The sequence below is a fragment of the Acanthochromis polyacanthus genome, chromosome 24 (genome assembly GCF_021347895.1).
Source record: "Acanthochromis polyacanthus isolate Apoly-LR-REF ecotype Palm Island chromosome 24, KAUST_Apoly_ChrSc, whole genome shotgun sequence".
Lineage (NCBI taxonomy): Eukaryota > Metazoa > Chordata > Actinopteri > Pomacentridae > Acanthochromis > Acanthochromis polyacanthus.
In genome coordinates, this window is record NC_067136.1 from 1761961 (window position 1) to 1784948 (window position 22988).

At 38.5% G+C, this 22988-nt stretch overlaps 2 protein-coding genes across 3 annotated transcripts in view; one reads left to right on the top strand and one right to left on the bottom strand.

Annotated features, from left to right (window-relative positions):
• The window catches only part of LOC110947972 (zinc finger protein 252-like), a 31815-nt gene extending 23895 nt beyond the window's left edge, over window positions 1-7920 (bottom strand). For both annotated transcript variants that reach the window (XM_051944274.1, XM_051944273.1), the window contains exons 1-3: window positions 7615-7920; window positions 5782-5865; window positions 443-665 (exon numbers count right to left, since the gene is read on the bottom strand). In XM_051944274.1, the coding sequence (XP_051800234.1) occupies window positions 443-665; window positions 5782-5865; window positions 7615-7855 (548 nt within the window). In that variant the 5' untranslated portion in view covers window positions 7856-7920. The remainder of the gene's footprint in view (window positions 1-442; window positions 666-5781; window positions 5866-7614) is intronic.
• Window positions 7921-11393: 3473 nt separating this feature from the next.
• LOC110947950 (transcription factor 7-like) lies at window positions 11394-19755 on the top strand. The gene is made up of 7 exons (XM_051944354.1): window positions 11394-14732; window positions 14806-14924; window positions 15775-15911; window positions 16450-16570; window positions 17405-17512; window positions 17592-17659; window positions 19666-19755. Exons 1-6 carry the CDS (start codon window positions 14684-14686, stop codon window positions 17646-17648), a joined length of 591 nt encoding a protein of 196 aa, XP_051800314.1. The 5' UTR covers window positions 11394-14683; the 3' UTR covers window positions 17649-17659; window positions 19666-19755.
• Window positions 19756-22988: the final 3233 nt, after the last annotated feature.

Here is a 22988-nt window from a genome sequence, read left to right on the forward strand (position 1 = left end):
ATATCAAATTTTTCGCCAGTCCTGATGTGCATGCCAAATTTCACGCGTTTTGGAGTATGATAAGGCCGCCAAAAAGCCAATTTACTTTACGGGAGAAAAAAAAAAAAAAATAAAAAAAATAATAATAATAATAATAATAATAAACCCTAGGGTTTCAATAGGGTCCTTGGCACCGCTGGTGCCTTGGACAGTCGGTGCCCTGGCACCGCCTGTCCTTCGCACCCTCGGTGCTCGGACCCTAACTACAAACACGGAAGACCAGCAGCAGAGTTACAGATAAAAACTACAAACATGGAAGACCAGCAGCAGAGTTACAGATAAAAACTACAAACATGGAAGACCAGCAGCAGAGTTACAATAAAAACTACAAACATGGAAAACCAGCAGCAGAGTTACAGATAAAAACTACAAACAAGGAGCATTTCTAGTTCAGGAAAACTACCTGGGCGCTGTTTTGTATTCCGGTTCTAGAGCAGAGCTCAGCGACGCCTGATCTTCCTCCTCTTCCTCCTCCTCCTCCTCTTCCTCCTCTTCCTCCTCCTCCTCTTCCTCCTCTTCCTCCTCGTCTTCTTCCACCTCCACCTCCTCTTCGTCCTCGTGCTCCTCTTCCTCCGCCTGCTGTTCTGTGTAGCAGACGATTCCCAGACTCTCCGTGTCCCCCTCACCTGTACAAAGATCACACCTGAGTCACCGTTTAGCCCCAGAACGTTGTAAACAGCTTGAGGCACGGCGGTGGGATCATCATGCTCTGGTTAGAATCATTATGCAGTCGTTTTCCTGCACCACCTCAGGGATATTTTATTATCTGGGACCAAAAAGTAATTTCTGGAAAACATTGTAGTTGAATTTTTGAGAATTTTATGTTTTCAGAATTAGAAATGTTCACCCTCAGACTAACCTGAGAAACCGCACTCAGTGTTTAATACCCACAAAACGAAAACTCCCACAGCCATGAAATGTGGTGAAAACACAAACACAACAGTTTCCAGCAAATTTAAATGATAGAATGACTCCTAATTTGTTAAAAATGTCTCAAAGTGGGGCCAAAATGCGAAAAATTTAACCAAAATGACTGAAAATTTGCCCAAATTACTTAAATATTTCTAAAAATTACCCTAAATTTGCTTCAATGACTCAAAATATGTGCAAAATTACCTAAATAAAGCTCAAAATTACCCTTAATTTGTTCAAAATGACTCAAAGTGTTTCAAAAATGAAAAACATTTGCCTAAAACAACTCAAAATCTGGCAAAAATAGCTTAGCTCAAAATGAGTTAAAGTGTGAAAACCTAGCTAAAATGATTTGAAAACAGCTCAACACGGCTCCTAATTTATTCAGTATCACTCAAAGTGTATCCACAATGACAAAAACCTTCACATAATGAATCAAAACCTTTTCAAAATGGCTTGAACATAGCTCAAAATTACCCTAAATTTGTCCAAAATGACAAAAACCTTCCCAAAATGAGTCACCGTCTGGCCAAAATAAACCAAAAAAAAAGCCAAATAACAGTGTTCCTAAAATATCAAAAATGTGTCCAAAATGATTGAAAGTCTGCCAAAAAGACTTAAACATAGCTCAGAACAACCCTAAATTTGCCCAAAATGATTCAAAAATTGTCCAAAGTGACAGTAACGCGCCATAATGAGTCACAGTTTGTCGAAAAGAACCTGAATAAAGCTCAAAATCATTTCTAATCTGTTCCAAAAGACTCAAGGTGCTTACACAATGACAAAAATCTAACCATAATGATAAAAACCAACACATCATGATTCAAAGTATTTTCAACATTAGTTTAACATAGGTCAAAACAACTCTAAATTTGTTCAAAATGACTCAAAAGCTGTCTAAAAATCACAAAAACCTGCACATAATTACCCAAAACCTTTTCAAAATGACACAGATAAAACTCAAAACTAATCTAAATTTGTCTAAAATGACTCAAAAATTGATCAAAATGACAAAAAATGAGTCACAGTTTTTCCAAAATTCATCAAATAAAGCTCAACATGACTCCCATTTGTTCAAAAAGACTCAAAGAGTGTTCCTAAAATAGACTTTTTATTAAAAATAACCAACCAAGTTTTCAGGTCTGAAGCTCATTAAATTCTCCAAACCCAGTTAGAGCATTTAGCTTTGGGACCCACATAACAAATATTTAGGTAAACCTGAGCAGATAAATCCCATAATAACAACAATAAAAATATCAATGATAACCTTAACTTATAGCAATGATTATGTTCTGAATCAGTTCATATTTTTCATCTTAAAAGAAAAATTTAACAAAAAGATTATAAATATTTGCAGATTCGAGCATCTCAACGAAAAAATTATCTGCTTTATCCATTAAAACATCATAAAGTCAATATTTAAAATAAAATAATAAAATAAAGTGATAGAAATGGGTGAGAATTCATTTTGTCAACAGAAAGACCAGAGGATCAACAGTGGATCCCTGTGGAACCCCTCAGGTTTAGAAAGCGGATTCACAGCTTTCCTGCTCTCACACTGCACATAATGACTCAAAATCTTTACAAATTGGCCATAAGGTAGCTCAAAACAACCTTAAATTTGTCCAAAATGACTCAAGATCTGTCTAAAATGACTTAAATAAAGCTCTAAATGACCAGAATTTGTTCAAAATCACTCAAAATGTGAAACATCTGTCCAAAATGGCTTAATAGATCCAAAAATGACCCCAAATTACTAAAAATCAATCCAGAATTACCTAATTAAAGCTCAAAATGACTCCTGATTTGTTCAAAATGACTCAAAATCTGTACAAAATGTCTTGAACATAGCTCAAAAAAATGAACCTAAATTTGTCCAAAATGACTCAGAAATTCTCCAAAATGACAAACAATTTGCCCAAAATGAGTCACAGCGTGTCCAAAATTAACCAAATAAAGCTCAGAATAACCCCTAATTTGTTAAAAAAAAAAAAAAAAAGAGAAAAATGTGTCCAAAATGACTCAAAAGTTGTCCAAAATCACGTGAACATAACTCAAAATTACCCAAAAATTGGCCCAAATTATTCAAAATCTATCCAGGATTACCTAAATAAAGCTCAAAATTAGAGATAGACCGATATGGGTTTTTCAGGACCGATACCGATACCGATTATTAGTAGTTAGAGGAGGCCGATAACGATATTTGGAGCCGATATTCATTTGCAGTAAAAGTGTAAAAATTGGCGGAAAAAAATTGAACAATGCAAACACTGAACTTCATTGAAATGCCTAAAGCATGTTTATTGAATCACACAAATAGAAAATAATAGCTCCAGAAGTGCCTGAATTTCCTTGACTCAGAAACATCTCTTATAAAGTTGAATAAAAGGTTAAATAAATAGGCTCTCTGAAATTTTTCCACAGAAAATACAGGTAAAATTTAAATATAACTACAATGACTTGTCTTTGTTTTAAGTTCAAACACAACAAAAATACAGGGAGTTCTCAGGCTCAGCAGCACCTCTTGTAAAGTTAAATAAAAACTTAAATAATAGCTTCCTGAATTATTTTCACAGTAAATAAAGTAAAATTTCAATATAACTGAAATAATTTAACTTTGTTTTAACTTCAAACAAAAACAAAAAAGTGCAGGAGTTCTCAGGCTCAGCATTATCCCTAGTAAATGCTAATAAAAACTTAAATAATAGCTCTCTGAATTTTTTCACAATAAAGTAAAAGTTCAATACAACTGAAATAATTTAACTGTGTTTTAACTTCAAACAAAAAGTGCAGGAGTTCTCAGGCTCAGCAGTATCTCTAGTAAATGTAAATAAAAACTTGGGACCGACGGAACGAAGCGGCGGCGACGCGTACGGTACCGTCACGTGCGTGCGCAACGCTACCGTTACGTGCTTGCGGCGGCGCCGCCGTCAAAACACTGTGCTGTTACACTGTACATGAATGTTATGCTTTGGCACAAAGGTCCCGGGCGACGGCCGAATTCCGCGCGGCCGGTTCGGGCTGCCCCGAGCGAGTCGGGACCGACAAAACGAAGCGGCAGTGATGCGTACGGTACCGTCACACGCGCGTGCAACGCTACCGTTATTGCGTGCGGTCAAAACACTGTGCTGTTATACTGTACATGTACATGCATGTTATGCTTTGTGCACAAACTGTTAAAACTAAATTAAATCCGTCCATTACGTTTGGGTTATGCTGTTAACAGACAAACACACAAACAGACAGACAAACAAACTCCGATTGGTTCATCTGTACAATTGAGCGATGGCCTGTGGAGGTCTGCGCTCTCCGAGTGCTTTCTAGTTTGTGGAATATTTTCATCTGTGTGTAATAATGAACCCGGAAATGTGAGTCGCGCTGTGTACGTTGAAGCCGTGTACGTTGAAGCCGTGTACAGAGGAACGGATGGATGGATATTCGTTGTTTGTCGGACAAATGTGTTTATATTACCCGCTGTGGTAATTACATCTGAAAGTGGTTTATACCGGCGGATTCATGAGAATCTAAGCTTTCCATCGGCGTACAGTGTTTGTATAATCGCGTTTTGCAGTTTCAGACATTTAGCAAATTGTTTATGCAGATCTCAAAGTGTACCGCGGGCGGGGAGACTGAAGCGCAACTGAAGCGCAACGGGTTAAATAATTCACAGACATGTTGGGACGTAATACGAGTTAGCAGAGCTGCCGCTAAGGTTTACTCTGCTCTTGCGCTATTCTGCTGTTCACTGCAACATTAGTAGTAGTTGTGAGATGCAGAGTACTGGGATGTTTATTACAATTTCGGAAGAGCTTTCTGCATTTACCTTGACACGTGTTTTCTGTCCGGGGCTTCTCACACAAGAAAACTTTTCCTCTCAATCTCCAGTGTGTGTGAGGACAGCTTCTTCTTTGGAGGCTCTGCCTCTGCCGTTTAACCAATCAGAGGACGGGGTGAATAGTGCAGGAGACAGCAGGCACGAGAGAGAGAGGCGCGGCTGCATTTGAGCCGAAATAACCCAGTTTTAAATTGATTTCTTCATATCGGCCGGTCGGATTAAAAAAAGGCCGATGCCGATATACGTCAAATTTCCAAATATCGGCGCCGATAATCGGTCGATCTCTACTCAAAATTACTTCTCATTTGTTCAGAATTACTCAGTGTTTCCAAAAACATAAACATAGCCTAAAATGACTTCATTACAGCTCATATTGACCCTAAATTTCCCCAAACTGACTTAAAATCTGCCCAAAATGACTCAAAAATTGTCCAAAACGACAACAACTTGTCCAGAAATATTTGAAAATCTGCCCAAATGACTTGAACACAGCTCAAAACTCTAAATTTGTCCAAAATGACTCAAATTGCCAAGTGACAAAAATTTACCTAAACTGAGTCATAGCATGCGAAATATCATCTGAATAAAGCTCAAAATGACTAAGTGTTCCTAAAACTGATGTCTTTTTGAAAATATCAAAAGTTTCCAAGTCTCAAAGCTCATTAAATTCTCCAAACGCAGTTAGAACATTTAGTTTTTCATTTTACAAGCAAAATTTAGCTAAAAATTTGAAATATTTGCAGATTTTAGTGTCTGAACAATAAAATTACCTACTTTTACTATTAAAAGACATCATAAAGTCAATATTTAAAATAAAATGATGAAAATAAACTTATAGAAGCTGGTGAGAATTTATGTCGTCAACAGAAACACTAGAGGACCCAGAGTGGATCCCTGTGGAACTCCTTGGGTTTAGAACGGGGATCACTCAATAACTGATCAACCCTAAAACCAGCAGCAGACTGATCAATAATAGCAATCAGTAGTGGGCTTACTAGGCTCGTATTTGTGCACCTCCTCCTCCTCCTCCAGCGGCTCCACTCCTCTGGCTTCGCTGACGGGAAAAATCTGCTGCTCGTCTGGAAAAAACAGGATTTAAAAGAAGAAACTCATCATTAAAGAACATTAAATAGATGCATTTAATACTGAATAATGAACAGAAAATAAAACTTTCAGTCGTTAGAATTATTAAAAAACACACAAATGGATTAAATCACTTCAGTTTTCAAAATAAAATGCTTCAATACACGTCTGTAATTTCCTCATAAATACAGAAAACTTGTATTTTCTGTTTTCTGTTATTTATTAGGAATCTTTCTGTTAAGAGTTGTAGAAAACTTAAAAATAAAACTACATTTATTTCTATGATGTTCTTATATTCTTTAACGTTTTCTGTTTAAAATTTATTTTGTTCTGAATTCTCGTTTGTGTTTCCAAGTTTTTTTTTAATTGTTTTAAAACGCATTTATATCTCTCTTTTCTGTGTTTTTGTACTATTTTATACAATTTCAGTTTCTTCTTTTAAATTAATTTGGTATCTTCTCATTTTTTTCTTTGCTTTTTATCATCTTATTATTTCTTTTTATTTATTTATATTTTTATTTATTTAAAATTTTCCTTTACATATCTTGAATGTAGGTTTTATTTACATCTTTCTCTTGTATATTTTAATTTCATTTTTCTTGCTCCTTAAATTTTTTTTTAATTTCATTTTCTTTTCAGTCTTTTTTTAATTTTGTATTTTAATTTTAAAAAGTGTTACATTTTTTTTTAGTTTTTCTCTCTCTTGTGTATTGTTTTTGTATCCCTTCATACAATTTAAGTTTCTTCTTTTAAATCATTTTGTGAAGCATTTTTTATTTATTAATTTTTCTCATTATTTTGTTTCTTAGTACCTTATCATTTGAAATCATTTAATTTCTTCATTCTGAATTTATCTTTTTTTTTAAAAAATTCGTATTTATATTTTTGTATTTTGCTTGTTGACTACTTTAAAATAATATTTTCATTTATTTAATTTTCTCTCAGGTATTTTACTACACTATTTTTAGACCATTTAAGTTTCGTCCTTTAAGTTAATTTGCAATTTTTACATTTTTATTTATTTATTTTTCTTATTACTGTGTTTCAGGGTTTGTTATGAAATTTTCTCATTTATTTTAAAGATTTTGTTGATTTATTTTTCGCTCTTCTGCATCTTTATTATACTATTTTGACATTTAAAGCTCATCTCCTGTATTTAACATTATATGATGTTTATTGTTATGATCGTTAAAAATGTGTCTTTAATATAAAATATTATATTTATTTTTTTCATTGATAATTTTCGGTCCAGCTGTGCGCGCCCCCGCCCCGTGCTCGCCTTCGGCAGCAGAACTCTGCAGAACACCGACCGCCGCCATCTTTGTTTTGATTCAGATGCGCAACTTAAGAACCGACTTAAAAACCCTAAAATCGGGAAACGGACCGAACGGTTCCGGTCCGAATGTCTGGGGGAGGGGCTCTGGGGCTCCCCAGACCGGTTCGGAACATCCGTAACTGTCCGTTAAGCACCGGAGCGGTCCCCCGAACCCCGCCGACCCAGTCAGTTTCTGGAGAAACCCGGTTCGGCTCCGGGGTTCGGTTCAAGAACGAGGCTCCCGTTAAACATGACGTCAGAACCACACGGAGGGCCCTGAGTATGAGCCGAACCGGCAGCGACCGTCCCGGTGTCCGCTACCCCGGTGTCCGGTGGGCTCCACTGAGAACAAAGCGGCAGTCAATTAGCCTCCGTGTGGACAGACGGGCTCCACCGGCAGAAACTCACCGCGGCGCACCGACACACTCACCCGACGTCTCCTGCTTGATCTCTGGCTGCAGCAGCTCCAGCTGTCTCCGCTGCCGGTCGATCTCCTGCCTGAAGCCCGAAGCCTCCTCCTCGTAGTCGGTCACCGTCCTCTCCACCACCGCCAGGATCTCCCGGGCCGCGGTGCTCAGCTTCTCCACGATGATGCCTCGGAGGATCTCGCTCTTCGACATGGTGTCCAGAGAGTCCGGCTCCATGGGGGCCTCGCGGGTCCAGCTCAGCATCGTCGGGGCTCCGGGGCTCGGTGCGGGACAAATGCGCGGGAAATGCTCCCTGGAGCCGGTGTGGCGGCGAATGATGTCCGGCTGGAAACACGAGCCACGGACCACTCGGTTCTCTGTCAGCGGGTGGGTGGAAGGTCTGGCGGAGGGCCGGCGGTTCGATCCCCGGCAGGGACAGAATGGGACAGGGGCTCACAATATACATAAAGAGGGCCAAATTTACAGACACACATGCATTTTATCATTATTTCTAATAAAAACATTTGTTCAAAGTTATTTTTTTAATTTTTGTTCTTTTATAAATGTACTTTTGATTTAAAAAATCTTTCCTTTTATTTCTGGTTTTATAAATTCAAGTAGTTTAAATAATTTGTAATTTTTCTCATTTATTTCAACATTTTTGCGTTTATTACTTTCTTTCTTTCAAGTTATTTGTAAAAGGACAGCGTGCAGTTACATTAAAAAGATGGTTCCACCAGATTTAGCTTCAAGCTAATTTCCATCTGTAGATATTAGATTATTTATGAAACTTAAAAATCTTGTGGTTTTTGTTGCTGTATTTCATGTACTTAAAGTTTCTTCCTTCCAAATTGAATAATTCATTTATTTATTATATTCATCCTTTCTTTTAAATTTAACATTTCATTTATTCTGTTGTTCTGCTGCATCTGAGATTTAATGTAAATAGCATGAATTATTAAAAATAAACAGTAAAATCTAAACAAGAGAACTAAAACTCTGTAGCAGCTCATTCAGAGGAAACAGAGAACAATAAATAAAAGTATATATGCAGATAGAGAACAACAAATAAATAGATAAACATAAACAGACAGAGAACAATAAATAAAAAATGCAGATAGATTCAGATATTTTAGATTTATTTTAAACTCTCCAGACATCAGAACATTCAGATTCTGTATCTTATTGTGAGGTTTCACACTTTAATACATTCTGACAGGAGAGTTAAAGATCCTCAGGAGACTCACCCCCAACGAGACCCGGATAGAGGGAGGATGAGGGGAGGATGGAGGAAGGATGGAGGAAGGATGGAGGGAGGATGGAGGGAAGGATGGAGGAAGATGAGGGGAGGATGGAGGAGGATGGAGAAGAGAGGAGGAGATGGAGGAGGATGAGGGAGGATGGAGAGAGGATGGAGGGGGGATGGAGGGGGGATGGAGGAAGGATGGAGGGGAGGATGAGAGGATGGAGGGGAGGATGGAGGAAGGATGGAGGGGATGGAGGGAATGGAGGGAGGATGGAGGAGGATGGAGGGAGGATGGAGGAAGGATGGAGGGGATGGAGGGAGGATGGAGGGGATGGAGGGAGGATGGAGGGAGATGGAGGAGGATGGAGGGGGATGGAGGAAGGATGGAGGGAGATGGAGAAGGATGGAGGGGAGGATGGAGGAAGATGAGGAGGGGATGGAGGGAGGATGGAAGGATGGAGGGGAGGATGGAGGGAGGATGGAGGGAGGATGGAGGGGAGGATGGAGGAAGGATGGAGGGGGATGGAGGGGAGGATGGAGGGAGGATGGAGGGAGATGGAGGGGAGGATGGAGGGAGGATGGGAGGAAGGATGGAGGGAGGATGAGGAAGGATGGAGGGAGGATGGAGGGGAGGATGGAGGGAGGATGGAGGAGGATGAGGGGGGATGGAGGAAGGATGGAGGAGGATGGAGGGGGATGGAGGGAGGATGGAGGGAGGATGGAGGGAGGATGGAGGGGAGGATGGAGGAAGGATGGAGGGGAGGATGGAGGGGAGGATGGAGGAGGATGGAGGAGGGATGGAGGGGGATGGAGAAGGATGGAGGGAGGATGGAGGGGATGGAGGGGAGGATGGAGGATGGAGGAAGGATGGAGGGAGGATGGAGGAAGGATGGAGGGGAGGATGGAGGAAGGATGGAGGAGGATGGAGGGAGGATGGAGGGGGATGGAGGGGATGGAGAGGATGGAGGGAGGATGGAGGAAGGATGGAGGGGGGATGGGGGAGGATGGAGGGGAGGATGGAGGGAGGATGGAGGGAGGATGGAGGGAGGATGGAGGAGGATGGAGGAGGATGGAGGAAGATGGAGGAGGATGGAGGGGAGGATGGAGGGAGGATGGAGGAAGGATGGAGGGGAGGATGGAGGGAGGATGGAGGAAGGATGGAGGGAGGATGGAGGAGGAGGAGGAAGGATGGAGGAGGATGGAGGAGGATGGAGGAAGGATGGAGGAGGATGGAGGGGAGGATGGAGGAAGGATGGAGGGGAATGGAGGAGGATGGAGGGAGGATGGAGGGGATGGAGGGAGGATGGAGGGAGGATGGAGGAGGATGGAGGGGGATGGAGGGGGATGGAGGGAGATAGAGGGGATGGAGGAGGATGGAGGGGGGATGGAGGGAGGATGGAGGGAGGATGGAGGGAGGATGGAGGGGGATGGAGGGAGGATGGAGGGAGGATGGAGGGGAGGATGGAGGAGGATGGAGGGGGATGGAGGGGGATGGAGGAAGGATGGAGGGGAGGATGGAGGAGGATGGAGGAAGGATGGAGGGAGGATGGAGGAAGATGGAGGGAGGATGGAGGAAGATGGAGGGAGGATGGAGGAAGGATGGAGGGGGATGGAGGGAGGATGGAGGGAGGATGGAGGGGGATGGAGGGGGATGGAGGAAGGATGGAGGGGAGGATGGAGGAAGGATGGAGGAAGGATGGAGGGAGGATGGAGGGGAGGATGGAGGAAGGATGGAGGGGAGGTTGGAGGGAGGATGGAGGGAGGATGGAGGGAGGATGGAGGGAGGATGGAGAGAGGATGGAGGGGAGGATGGAGGGAGGATGGAGGAAGGATGGAGGGAGGATGGAGGGGAGGATGGAGGAAGGATGGAGGGGAGGATGGAGGGAGGATGGAGGGAGGATGGAGGGGAGGATGGAGGGGGAGGATGGAGGAAGGATGGAGGGAGGATGGAGGGAGGATGGGGAGGATGGAGGGGGGATGGAGGAGGATGGAGGGGGGGATGGGAAGGGGAGGGATGGAGGGGATGCGAGGGGGGGGGATGGAGGGAGGATGGGAGGGGAGGATGGGAGGGCAGGATGGAGGGGGGATGGAGGCGGGGATGGAGGGGACGGATGGACGGGGGATGGAGGGAGGATGAGGGAGGAATGGAGGGGGGATGGAGGGAGGTGGAGGGAGGATGGGAGGCGAGCGATGGAGGGGAGGAATGGAGGGGGATGGAGGGGGGATTGGAGGGAGGATGCGAGGGAGGGATCGTAGGGAGGAGGAGGGGGATGGAGGGGAGGATTGGGGGAGGATGGAGGGTAGGATGGAGGAAGGATGGAGGAAGGATGGAGGGGGAGGATGGAGGGAGGGATGGAGGGGAGGGGATGGAGGGGGGATGGAGGAGGGATGGGAGGGAGGATGGAATGGGGAGGATGGAGGGGGGATGGAGGAGGATGGGGGGGGATGGAGGAAGGATGGAGGGAGGATGGAGGGAGGATGGAGGGAGGATGGAGGGGGGATGGAGGAAGGATGGAGGGAGGATGGAGGGAGGATGGAGGAAGGATGGAGGTCATAGATTAGATGGAGGATGAACCCTGATCTCAAGCCTGAAGCTCCACATAAAAAAGAGAGACTGGAAAAATAAAAACCAGGAATGAAAGATTTTAATGTTTCTTAATTTCAGCTTTAATGTGGCGGTTTATTAAAAGTCACTTCCTGTAACCCAGGAATCCTCTACTACAGACTAAAACATTCAGGCTGTGTCCGAAATGGCATACTAACGTACTACATACTACATTCTCAATGAGTATATACTGTATACTACGTACTATAAGTATGATTAGAATGCCGACCGTTCACACTGTAGTATACTACTCCGTTTCCCATAATGCATTTCAAACCTCCGACGACAAAAACCGAAAGTACGGCTATCAAATATCTCGGCTGAATGCCGGCTTCAGGTCGATTTTACGCTAACAAACAGTCGCATAATTGATGTGGCAATTTCAAGCCGGCACTCCTCATGCAGTTATTAGCCAGATTATGCGAATCGTTTCAGTTGTAGCTGCAGGCTACTGGAGGTAGCTGCTACTTGTTCTGTATGCAAAGCGAGCTGCTGCAACTAGCTGCTAGCATTCAGTAGCACATTGTGAGGCGTCTGACAAATTTAAAACGTTGGTCAGAAAACACCTATTTCTCAAATCTGTGGGGTGATTAGGATGACTACTTAACCACATAAAATAAAATAAAAATCGCCCCGGTCCGGCCACATATCCCGCGGAGGCTTGCATTTCGGTGGATAGCTCGCAAAGCATTATGGGGCGGTTGAGTATGACTAGTGTGGTCGCCGCGCTACTTAAAAATTTTCCGGATATAGTATACATCCGGGTATTTCTCGCGTACTCAATCTATTCATACTATCTAATGTGAACGCACTACATACTTATTTTGACGTCACACTTAGTATGAGAAGTACGTTAGTTTGCGATTTCGGACACAGCCTCAGTTTCAGGCTGGACATGTGTTTGATTTCTGCTGTAAACAGTTTGGTGGAGAATAATTAACTAGTGGAGCCTCCAGTGGACGATGGAGGAACTGCAGGTTGTAGTTCTGGTTTCTACAGTCTTCAACATATTTTACCATTTATAGGATCTTTTTTATGTCTGTTTTTATCATTTCATGTCTCCGACTCGTTTTTGTGTCTCATTGATGTTTTGTGTCATGTTTTGTCTCATTTTTGTCACTTTGTCTTGCTTTTCTTGTTTTATGTCTTGTCTTTGTTGCTTTGTGTCTCATTTTTTCATTTTCTGTCTCGTTTTTGTCGTTTCATGTGTCCTTTTTGTCATTTTGTCTCATTTTCTCCATTGTGTCTTGTTTTTCTCCTTGTGTCTCACTTTTGTAATTTTTTTCGTCTCATTTCTGTGATTTTATGTCTTGTCTTTGTCATTATGTATCTCCATCTTGTTGTTTTCTGTCTTGTTTTTCTGTCTCATTTGCGTTGTTTCATCTGTTGTGTCATTTTGTCTCAGTCTATCTGCTGTCCATTAACGTCCACATCAGTCGCTGTCATGGTGACCGTTAGTTATTAAACTCTTTTCTACCAGACTTTAAGTGTTTATTATTGAGGAAAATACTAGAAGACTTGGATTAGAAAATATAAAAACTTGTCTGGACTTCCACTGATTTAGTTTTAAACATTGTTTCATGAATAATTAGCAGAAAAATCTGAACTGTTGACCTGTAGATAGTTTAAATGAGAGCAGTTTTAAGGCAGTATTTCCCGTTTCAGCAGTTTTAAGGTGGTATTTCTCCTGTTTTAGCTGTTTAAAGGCAGCATTTCCCCTGTTTCAGCAGTTTTAAGGTGGTATTTCTCGTGTTTTAGCAGTTTTAAGGCGGTATTTCTCCTGTTTTAGCAGTTTGAAGGTGGTATTTCTCCTGTTTTAGCAGTTTTAAGGCGGTATTACTCCTGTTTTAGCAGTTTGAAGGTGGTATTTCTCATGTTTTAGCAGTTTTAAAGTGGCATTACTCCCGTTTTAGCTGTTTTAAGGTGGTATTTCTCCTGTTTTAGCAGTTTTAAGGTGGTATTTCTCCTGTTTTAGCAGTTTGAAGGTTGTATTTCTCCTGTTTTAGCAGTTTTAAGGCGGTATTACTCCTGTTTTAGCAGTTTTAAGGCAGTATTACTCCTGTTTTACCAGTTTTAAGGCAGTATTTCTGCAGACTGAGGCATGGAGGACGGGTTTGTGGTTTCTGGTTTCTGACTCAGATTGAGGTCGAGCAGCTTCAGGGAGGATTTAAGCATCATCTGGTCTTCAGACACTCAGAGAGGAGCTACATCCAGACAGGTCACAGCGTTATTATTATTATTATTATTTAAACATCATCAGAGTGGAGCTCCATCCAGCCCAGGACCAGCACTAAGGTTGGTATTATAATTATTATTGTTGTGTTTTCTGTTCATTTTTAGGCACTAATTATGATTTTTTAAAATATATTTCTCTTCATTTTACATCCTTCTGTTGTCAGGAAGCTTTTTTAATGACTATAAGGAAGAATTTAACAAGTGAGATCAGTTTAACAGCTTATTTTAAACACATAAATAAAGATTTACTGACCATTTATTCATATTTTCTGTACTTCTTTTCCTTAGACTCCTTTATTAATGCTGTTTATTTTGAGAATAAGAGTGAATTTACCTTATTATATCTCAGTTTATTATTTTAGAGTTTATTTTTAACTGATTTCCTGCACATTAATTCACATTTTGCACATTTATATTCACAGGAAGCTCATTGTTTCAGTATTTAAAAAGAGAATAAGGATGAATTTAACACATTTTTTCTGTGTTTTTGTATATTTGCCATCTTTGTTTATTAGTTTACAGTTTAATACTTTATTTTTAACACATTTTTTTCATATTTCTTTCAATTTCACACATTTATTTAGTGCTTACTGCCACTTGAACAGAGAATATTGATGAATTTATGACATTATTATGATTACAATTAAAGATATTGGATTAATCTTTTATTTTGGATCGATTGCTGTTTAATTTCCAGTGTTTTAGCGTTAATATTTACACATAATTTGACTTTAAATGCTTATTTAGGTGTATTTTACAGATTTATATTCTTAGATAACGGTGCATGTTAATATTTCTGTTTTATTGATAAATTAATGAATAATCGTGAAAAAACTTGATGTTTAAACTATTTTAAAGTTGTTTTTAGACACAAATCTCAGTTTACTAAACATCTAAACCCATTTTTACGACTAATTAAAGGGAAATTGAACATTTTATTTCAGTTAAAATATGAATTTATAAATGATTAGAAGCGATTGATTGATTATTGATCTTCTATCAGGAGATGAGGCTGATGAATGGACTGAACCAGAACCCTGCAGGGCCCAGCTGTGGTGGGTAAACAACAAACAAACAAACAGTAAACATGTTGACAGAAACAATCATTGAGCGTTTTCAATGTTCCAGGTGAGCTTCAGGTGTTTGACTGGAGTCCTCCTGATCAGTTCCTCAACCAGACCAGTGGGGGGCGACACGACGACATAAACAACAACAACAACAACATCACAACAACTCCTGCTGCTGCTGTGAGTGTTTCTCTGTCACACCACAGAGTTCTCATGAAAGTAATCCTCTGAAGGAGCTTCTCATGCAGATACTTCAGTATAAATAAAAACTACTTTAGTGCCTCCCAGTACTGACAGTGTGTACTACTGTGTATTAGTGTGTATTACTGTGTATTAGTGTGTATTAGTGTGTGTATTTCTGCGTTTTAAATCCAATCTGTGCTCCTTCTAACTGCATCTCCTCACGTTCGTCCCTCCAGCTCCATGAGTCGTCTGAACACGGTTTGGTGTCGGAGCTGGAAGCTGCTTTCACTTCCTGTTTACATCACAGAGAGCCAGAGAGAGAAATAAATAAAATAAATAAATAAAGCAGTTAGAGATAGATTGAACCCAGATCAGCTGGAGAAACAAAAGACATAAGATAAGATAAATAATAAAACATATAATTAAGTTATAAATAAGATAAATAACATGAATATATTAAATAATAAATTAAATAAATGAATAAATAAGGCAAAAAAGATAATGAATGAGATAAATAATAACATAATCAATTTAATTAATTAATTAAATCGATAAATAAGACAAATAAAATAAGTTAAATAATAAATAAATGAATGTAAATGAGCAAGACTCCAGGAGGTTTATGGATCTGCTGCGGCCCCCAGCGGACAAACTGAGAACTACAACTTCAAAATAAAACTTCAATATTTAAACTACAAACATCCTGTAGATACTAGAGGTACTAGATACTAGAAACGATAGTTTATGAACAGTACTTATGTTATTTAGTAGTCCATCCATGCTCTCGTCCTGTAGTACTTCATGTATTTATCTTGTACTTTATTTTGGTACTTCCTGTCTCCTCCAGTCCATCCATCCTCTCGTCCCGCTGCTCCTCTACAGCGACTCCCTCCTCCCCCCCTCCTCCCCCTACAGCCAGCCAATCAGAGCGGCCCATGTCCAGTCTGGGACACGCCCCTGTAACCATGGCAACAGTATTGCCAGGTGAGCCGGAGTTCTAGTAGAACTACAGGTAGTACTGTAGTACTCTAGTGCTGCTGCAGTATTACTGTAGTACTGTAACAGTACTGCAGTATTTCTGTAGTAATACTCCAGTAGTACTCTGTCCCCCCAGCAGTCATCCTGTGAAGAAGTCTCTTTTTGTTATTGTAGTACTGTAGTATTACTGTAGAAACTATTGTAGTATTCCTGTAGGAACTACTGTACTACTACTGTAGTTCTACTATCCGTGTACTTCCAGCGGCAGTCGTCCTGCAGTGAAGAAGTCTTTTTATTATTGTATTACTATAGTAGGGTAGTGGTATTACTGTAGTAGTATTACTGTAGTGGTATTACTGTAGTAGTAGTGCTGTAGTAGTAGTACTGTAGTACAGCTACCTGTGTACTTCCAGTCGTCCTGCAGTGAAGAAGTCTTTTTATTATTGTATTACTATAGTAGGGTAGTAGTAGTGCTGTAGTAGTAGTGCTGTAGTAGTAGTACTGTAGTAGTAGTACTGTAGTACAGCTACCTGTGTACTTCCAGTCGTCCTGCGGTGAAGAAGCCTCTGAACGCCTTCATGCTCTACATGAAGGAGAGAAGACAGGAAGTGGTTCAGGAAGGACAGAAGGAGAGCGCTGCCATCAACCGGATCCTGGGACGGAGGGTAGGATGCCATGATGACGTCACCGTGATGTCACTGTGATGTCATCACAGACAAACATCTGATGAGTTGTTCAATATGCAAACGATGTGGTTTTCTATATTTGTGTATTTCATTATGACTCGTTATGCAGACGATGTGGTTTTCCATATTTTAGTGTTTTTAGTTCAACTCTTTATGCCAATGATGTGGTTTTCTATATTTTAGTGTTTTTAGTAAAACTCTTTATGCAGACGATGTGGTTTTCTATATTTTAGTGTTTTTAGTATAAATCTTTATGCAGACAATGTGGTTTTCCATATTAGTATAATATGGAAAACCATATTATACTAATATGGTTTTCCATATTTAAAACCATATTAGTAAAAGTATAGCATAATATAGTATAAGTATTAGTATAACCCTATTATACTAATATGGTTTTCCATATTTAAAACCATATTAGTAAAAGTATAGCATAATATAGTATAAGTATTAGTATAACCCTATTATACTAATATGGTTTTCCATATTTAAAACCATATTAGTATAAGTATAGCATAATATAGTATAAGTATTAGTATAACCCTATTATACTAATATGGTTTTCCATATTTAAAACCATATTAGTATAAGTATAGCATAATATAGTATAAGTATTAGTATAACCCTATTATACTAATATGGTTTTCCATATTTAAAACCATATTAGTAAAAGTATAGCATAATATAGTATAAGTATTAGTATAACCCTATTATACTAATATGGTTTTCCATATTTAAAACCATATTAGTATAAGTATAAATTTTTATGCAGACGATGTGGTTTTCCATACTTTTCTGTGTCTTTTGCTGCAGTGGAACGCTTTGTCTCGGTCTGAACAGTCCAAATACTACGATTTGGCCCAAAAGGAGAGAATTCTGCACATGAAGCTTTACCCGGGATGGTCGGCCAGAGATAACTACGTACGGAAAATAAACCGACAGTAAATCAGATTAAAGAGTTCTCTGTCGGAGCTTCACTGCCCTGCTTTCTGTGTTTCAGGGGAAAAGGAAGAAGAAAGTGAACCAGCAGCCAACAGGAAACAGCTCCGGTCCTTAAACTTTAAAAAGGTCGGCTCTTACAAAATGAACTGCTTTTAGGCAAGATTATTTACTCCAGATTTGTTTAAAGGGACAAAAAGACGATCAAAAGGAGTTTGCTGAATGTGGCAGAAATTTGTCCAAATTCACTTAAAATTCCTCAAACGTCACAAAAACTCAATTAAAATGAGAAAAATGTGGACCCGTACAAATACCAAACATTCTCCTAAAATGACTCAGAATTTGTAGAATGTGTCAAAAACTTCTTAAAAATGACTCAAAAACTTCTCTAATTTGAAAAACACGTTCAAAACAACAAAAACATTTTTTAACAAAACCTTGCCAAAATTAATCAAATGTGTTTAATGCGACAAAAATGGTTCAATATGACTCAAATTTTGTAGAATATTTTAAAAACTCACCAAAAATGACTCAAAATTTGTCCAAGTTTTCAGAATTTTCTCCACAATGACTAAATATGAATCTGTCCCAAAAACATGTTCAAAATCAACAAAATGTGCTTCGTGTGAAAAAATGGTTCAATATGACAGAACATTTGTAAAATATGAAAAAATGTGTTCAAAATGACTAAATATTTGTCGCATATGACAAAAACTCTTCAAAATGACCCAAAATTTGTCTGATCTGATAATTTGTCCAAACTCACTCAGAGGGTTGGTCTGACCGTGCAAAAAATGAATCAAAATGTATTAAATGGGACAAAACTGGTTCAAAACGACTCTAAATCTGTAGAATATGACTACATTTTTGTATACATTTTTTTTAGCAAAAATGGCTCAAACATGACAAACACTTGTCTAAATCGACTTACATTTTGTAGAACATGAAAAAACGTTCAAAATGTCTGAAGATTTGTATAAGAAAAAAAAATTTGCCAAAATGACTCAAACATTTTCTAATGTCACAAAAACAATGTGCTTAAAATGTGCGTAATGTGACAAAAAGAATGGTTCAAAATGACGCACAATTTGTAGAATATGTAAAAAAGTTCAAAAGGGACCAAAATGACCCAGAATTAGTCTAATGTGACAAAACCCCGTCCAACATGACTGAAAAATTGGTCAAGTTTAAAAGAAATTTCTCTAAAAGTGACTCAAAATTTCACAAAACCTTGTTCAAAATCAATAAAATGTGATCTAAATGATCCAAAACTTGTCTGATCAGACAAAAATTTGTTCTGACTTGAAATGGTCGAATGTGACAATAATGTGTCCAAAATGACTAAGCTTCAGTGTACCGCCGGCGGTACACCTACTAATTTGCATAGGAATTTCAAGAATGTCCGACGGCTGCAAACGCGCTTATATAAACACTATACGCCGATGGAAAGCTTAGATTCTCATGAATCCGCCGGTATAAACCACTTTCAGATTACCACAGCGGGTAATATAAACACATTTGTCCGACAAAAATGAATATTCATCCATCCGTTCTCTATACACGGCTTCAACGCACACAGCGCGACTCACATTTCCGGGTTCATTATTATACACAAAAAAAAAGATTCCACAAAAAACGGCCATAATCCAACCTTTTACATCAGATGACACAAGCCAGGAAACTATTTTGTCCAAAACATGTCCTGAAGTCGGTATAAAATCCCTGAATCGGTCCTTTTCAAGGAAATGCACCTCGCGATGCCCGTCCAATATTCCCCGTATTTTTCGTAATTTTTTTATTTAAAAATAGAATATTAGCGATTTTTTGTACTGAAAACGGCTGGAATTGACTGAAGCTTAAAGGGTTAAAACGTGTCCAACGTGACAAACACTTATTTAAAATGTGTCAGTTTACTCAGAAATTGCTTAGTTTAAGGATTTCTCCAAAATGAATCAAAATGTGCTTAATGTGAAAAAAATGGTTCAATAGGACTCAGAATTTGTAGAATATGAAAGAAATGTGGTCAAAATGACAAAGTCTGTCCAACATGATAAAAACATGAACATTAAGATGCTGGTTTGTGTAAACAGGTGAATTTGTGCCTGAATAAATAACCTGCTGTTTGTTTGTTTCAGCTGGATGGTCCTCAGAAATCGTTACATTTGGTTGAATTCACTTCCTGAAATAAAAACTAAAAATAAAACTCATTAAAGTTCTGAAACCAATGTTTTTCTTCCTGTCTTGCTTTTTTCCTCACATTTTTAAAAACAAGAAACTGAGTATTAGAAAAAACCATTAAGAAAATAAAATATTGATGAGAAAACTCCAAATAAACTCAAAAAATGTAGTCAGATCAGACGAAATGATCCTTAGTTGAAGAAAAATTGAAAATATTCATCTTTAGTTTATTAAATAATGAAATTAGAATCACAGGACCTGACTCTAAATTAAAATATAACAAAAAGTTTAAAAAATAGATATAAAAGAAATAAGAGCAATATTCAGCTTTATAACCAATTAAAAAACATTCATAATAATATTTATTTTTTAAAATATTAATTCTCATATCATGTCCCCAATCCTATGAACTACGTGGTTAAAGTGAAATTATTGTGAAGTTTTTATTTTGTTTATGTAATAATTTAGAAAACAAAAAATGTCAAATGATATACTGAGGGATAGATTGTGGGGGCATGTGCTCTACGATGCTGTTGAGAAGGTAAAAACCTTGGTGGTCGTTGGCATTGAAGGCAATAAGCTTCTGGAAAACTCCAAGCAAGCCGGGTATTTTATCTGAAGCAGAGCCTGCAATAGTGGCACAACAACAGCAACAACAACAAAAAAGGCAACTAAGTAATCAAAACAAATCCTCGTGTAAATTTGCTTGGTCCCCTTATTGCAGTGTTAAAAGAGAAATGTAAAGCCTAAAAAAAAAAAAAAGCACACCACTTGCAATAAAGCGGTGTTCATTTCAGTCATGTCTGTATAATATATACAGATGATTTATTTCATGTGAAAAAAACAGAAAATATTTCAGATTTAAATCATTAAAATTTTTTATCTCTAATGCGACATGTAGCAGCTGCTGTAATTTAATAATAATAAAAAAATCTTAACATGTGAAAAAAGAAACTAAAAAATAAAATATATTTTTTTAAAAATTGACAAAATCTGGCAGCAAAAATATGCTAAAAATGTGTGATTTTACAGTAAAATGTAAAAGAAGAAATTATTACTTGGAAAAATACTATTTTAGCATTTTTTAAAAGCTTTTTATAAATTAAATAATTTTCTGTGACTGAACGGCAGCAGAATAATTTTTTTAGTACTTAATTTAAATAATTCTGCTTTTATATCACAACAAATATCCAAGACTTTCTTTGCTGAAATAAAAACAATAAAAACTGTAATTTTATGGTAAAAATAACAACTAATAAAAAAAGACATATATTTAAATGTAAATATTACAAATTTTGGCCTGTTTGGTTTTGATAAAAAAAGTCCTCATTTTAAATTATAATTCAACAAAATGGAAATAATCAATGAAATAACAGTCGAAACAACAACAACAACAATATTTTTTAGTTTAATAAAAACAAAAAAATTGTCCAGGAGTTAAAAAAAACAAAAAAAACACAGAAATTAAACAAATGCTAGATTTTTAACTGAAACGCTAACTTCATGTGGAGCTTTAACATAAAATAATTATTTCTATTAATATTATTCTTGTAGATTCACTGTCTAAATGTGTCGATGTTAATAAAGTTAATTTAACTATTGACCAAATACATGTTTAATATCGCAGCTTTAAACATTTTTGAACAGAAAACAGTTTTCAGACGAGTTTTTCTTTCATTGATTTACTTCTTAATAATATAAAAAAAAATCAACATCAACGTTTCAATACTTGAACAAATAAATAACAACATAAACAACAACACGGACCAGGAGTCGGACTGATTTTATCGTCCGTTTGCCTCGAAATGGGAATAATTCACTTTAATCACTAAATACTGGAAGTTAGCATCAAGCTAACTAGCTACCTAGCATCAGGACTACTTCATCCCTAGACACTGGAAGTTAGCTACCTAGCATCAGGACCATTTCATCCTTAGACACTGGAAGTTAGCTACCTAGCTTCAGGCTAACTAGCTACTTAGCATCTGGAACAGTTCATCCCGAGACACTGGAAGTTAGCCACCTAGCATCGGGCTACCTAGATACCAAGCATCGGGACTGGTTCATCCCTAGACACTGGAAGTTAGCTACCTCGATAGCTGCTTAGCTTACAGTGACAGTCAAAGAATAACCATTCAAACATTTAGTGTCAGTTGTTGAAGGTGGCATGTTCAGCATTCATGGATGCTAGCAGTGGAAATGAGACAGAGCTTGCGGTTTAGCGTTGGTCCAATTCGGCTCGCTAACATCCAAACAGCACTTTTTGAATTAAGTCTAGTTTCTTGTTTTCTTAGTTCTGAGCATGCTAAATGTGCTTTGCTAGTGCTAGCTAGCATTAATCATGAATCCTTGTTGGCATAACGAGCTCACTTGTGGCTAACATCACCAAATGTAACAACATCAGAGTTCAGAGGGAATGTAACATATTAAGCACGTTAATCTTGCTAACGTACAAATCAAACAGTAAGACAAACTCTTATGAACTTGTACTTAACGTTTCATCTCCACTTTCTTAGTTGGACAGTGATACGTTCACTTTTCATGGATGCTAGCTTTGGAAAAGTGACGTAGCTTGTTGACTCGCCTTTTTTTAAATCTCTGGCTAGCTTAAAATACAAACTGTAAGAAATAATCTTCACTTATTTTAAACATTTAGTCAGAATTCACTATTACTTATCAGAAATTTTGTGCATGCTAAATGTGTTTGGCTAGCAGTAGTTGTCATTTATGACCTGAACTTGTTGGCATAATGAGGTAGCCACTGGGAATGTAACATAGCTATCAAGTTAGTCTTGATCACAAATTTCACGTAGGAACATTCAGTAACAATTTTTTGTATACCTTTCATACATGAAAAATACGTTTTTATACTTTAGTTGACATTACTGATCAAAAAGATTTTTCAGTGTCGCCTCCGGCTGGCTGCTGGAGATAAAGAAGCATCAGGCTAACTAGGCACCTGGCATCAGGACAGCTAGCTACCTGGCATCAGGCCAACTAGCTACCTGGCATCAGCAATGTTTCATCTCCAGACACTGGAAGTTGAAATTTAGAAAATATTTAGCATCATTTTTTTGTTTACTTTTCATGCATGACAAGTACATTTTTATACTTTAGCTGACATTACTGGTCAAGAAGATTGTTTCTGATGAAGAGTTAGCATGCGGCTAACTGGTAAAGTGACTTGCTAGCAGCTTAGCTTTGGTCTAAATTAGCTATCGTACAAACAGCAACATTTAAATGTGTTTCGCTAGCAGTGGTTGTCATTAGTCATCTAAAC

Bases quoted from the DNA above. Each gene is read 5' to 3' on its own strand.
- LOC110947950 (XM_051944354.1), top strand. From the start codon at position 14,684: ATGAGGCTGATGAATGGACTGAACCAGAACCCTGCAGGGCCCAGCTGT. The intron at 14,925-15,774 runs GTGAGTGTTTCT...TGTCTCCTCCAG, and splicing joins CAACAACTCCTGCTGCTGCT to TCCATCCATCCTCTCGTCCC. The intron at 16,571-17,404 runs GTAGGATGCCAT...CTTTTGCTGCAG, and splicing joins ACCGGATCCTGGGACGGAGG to TGGAACGCTTTGTCTCGGTC.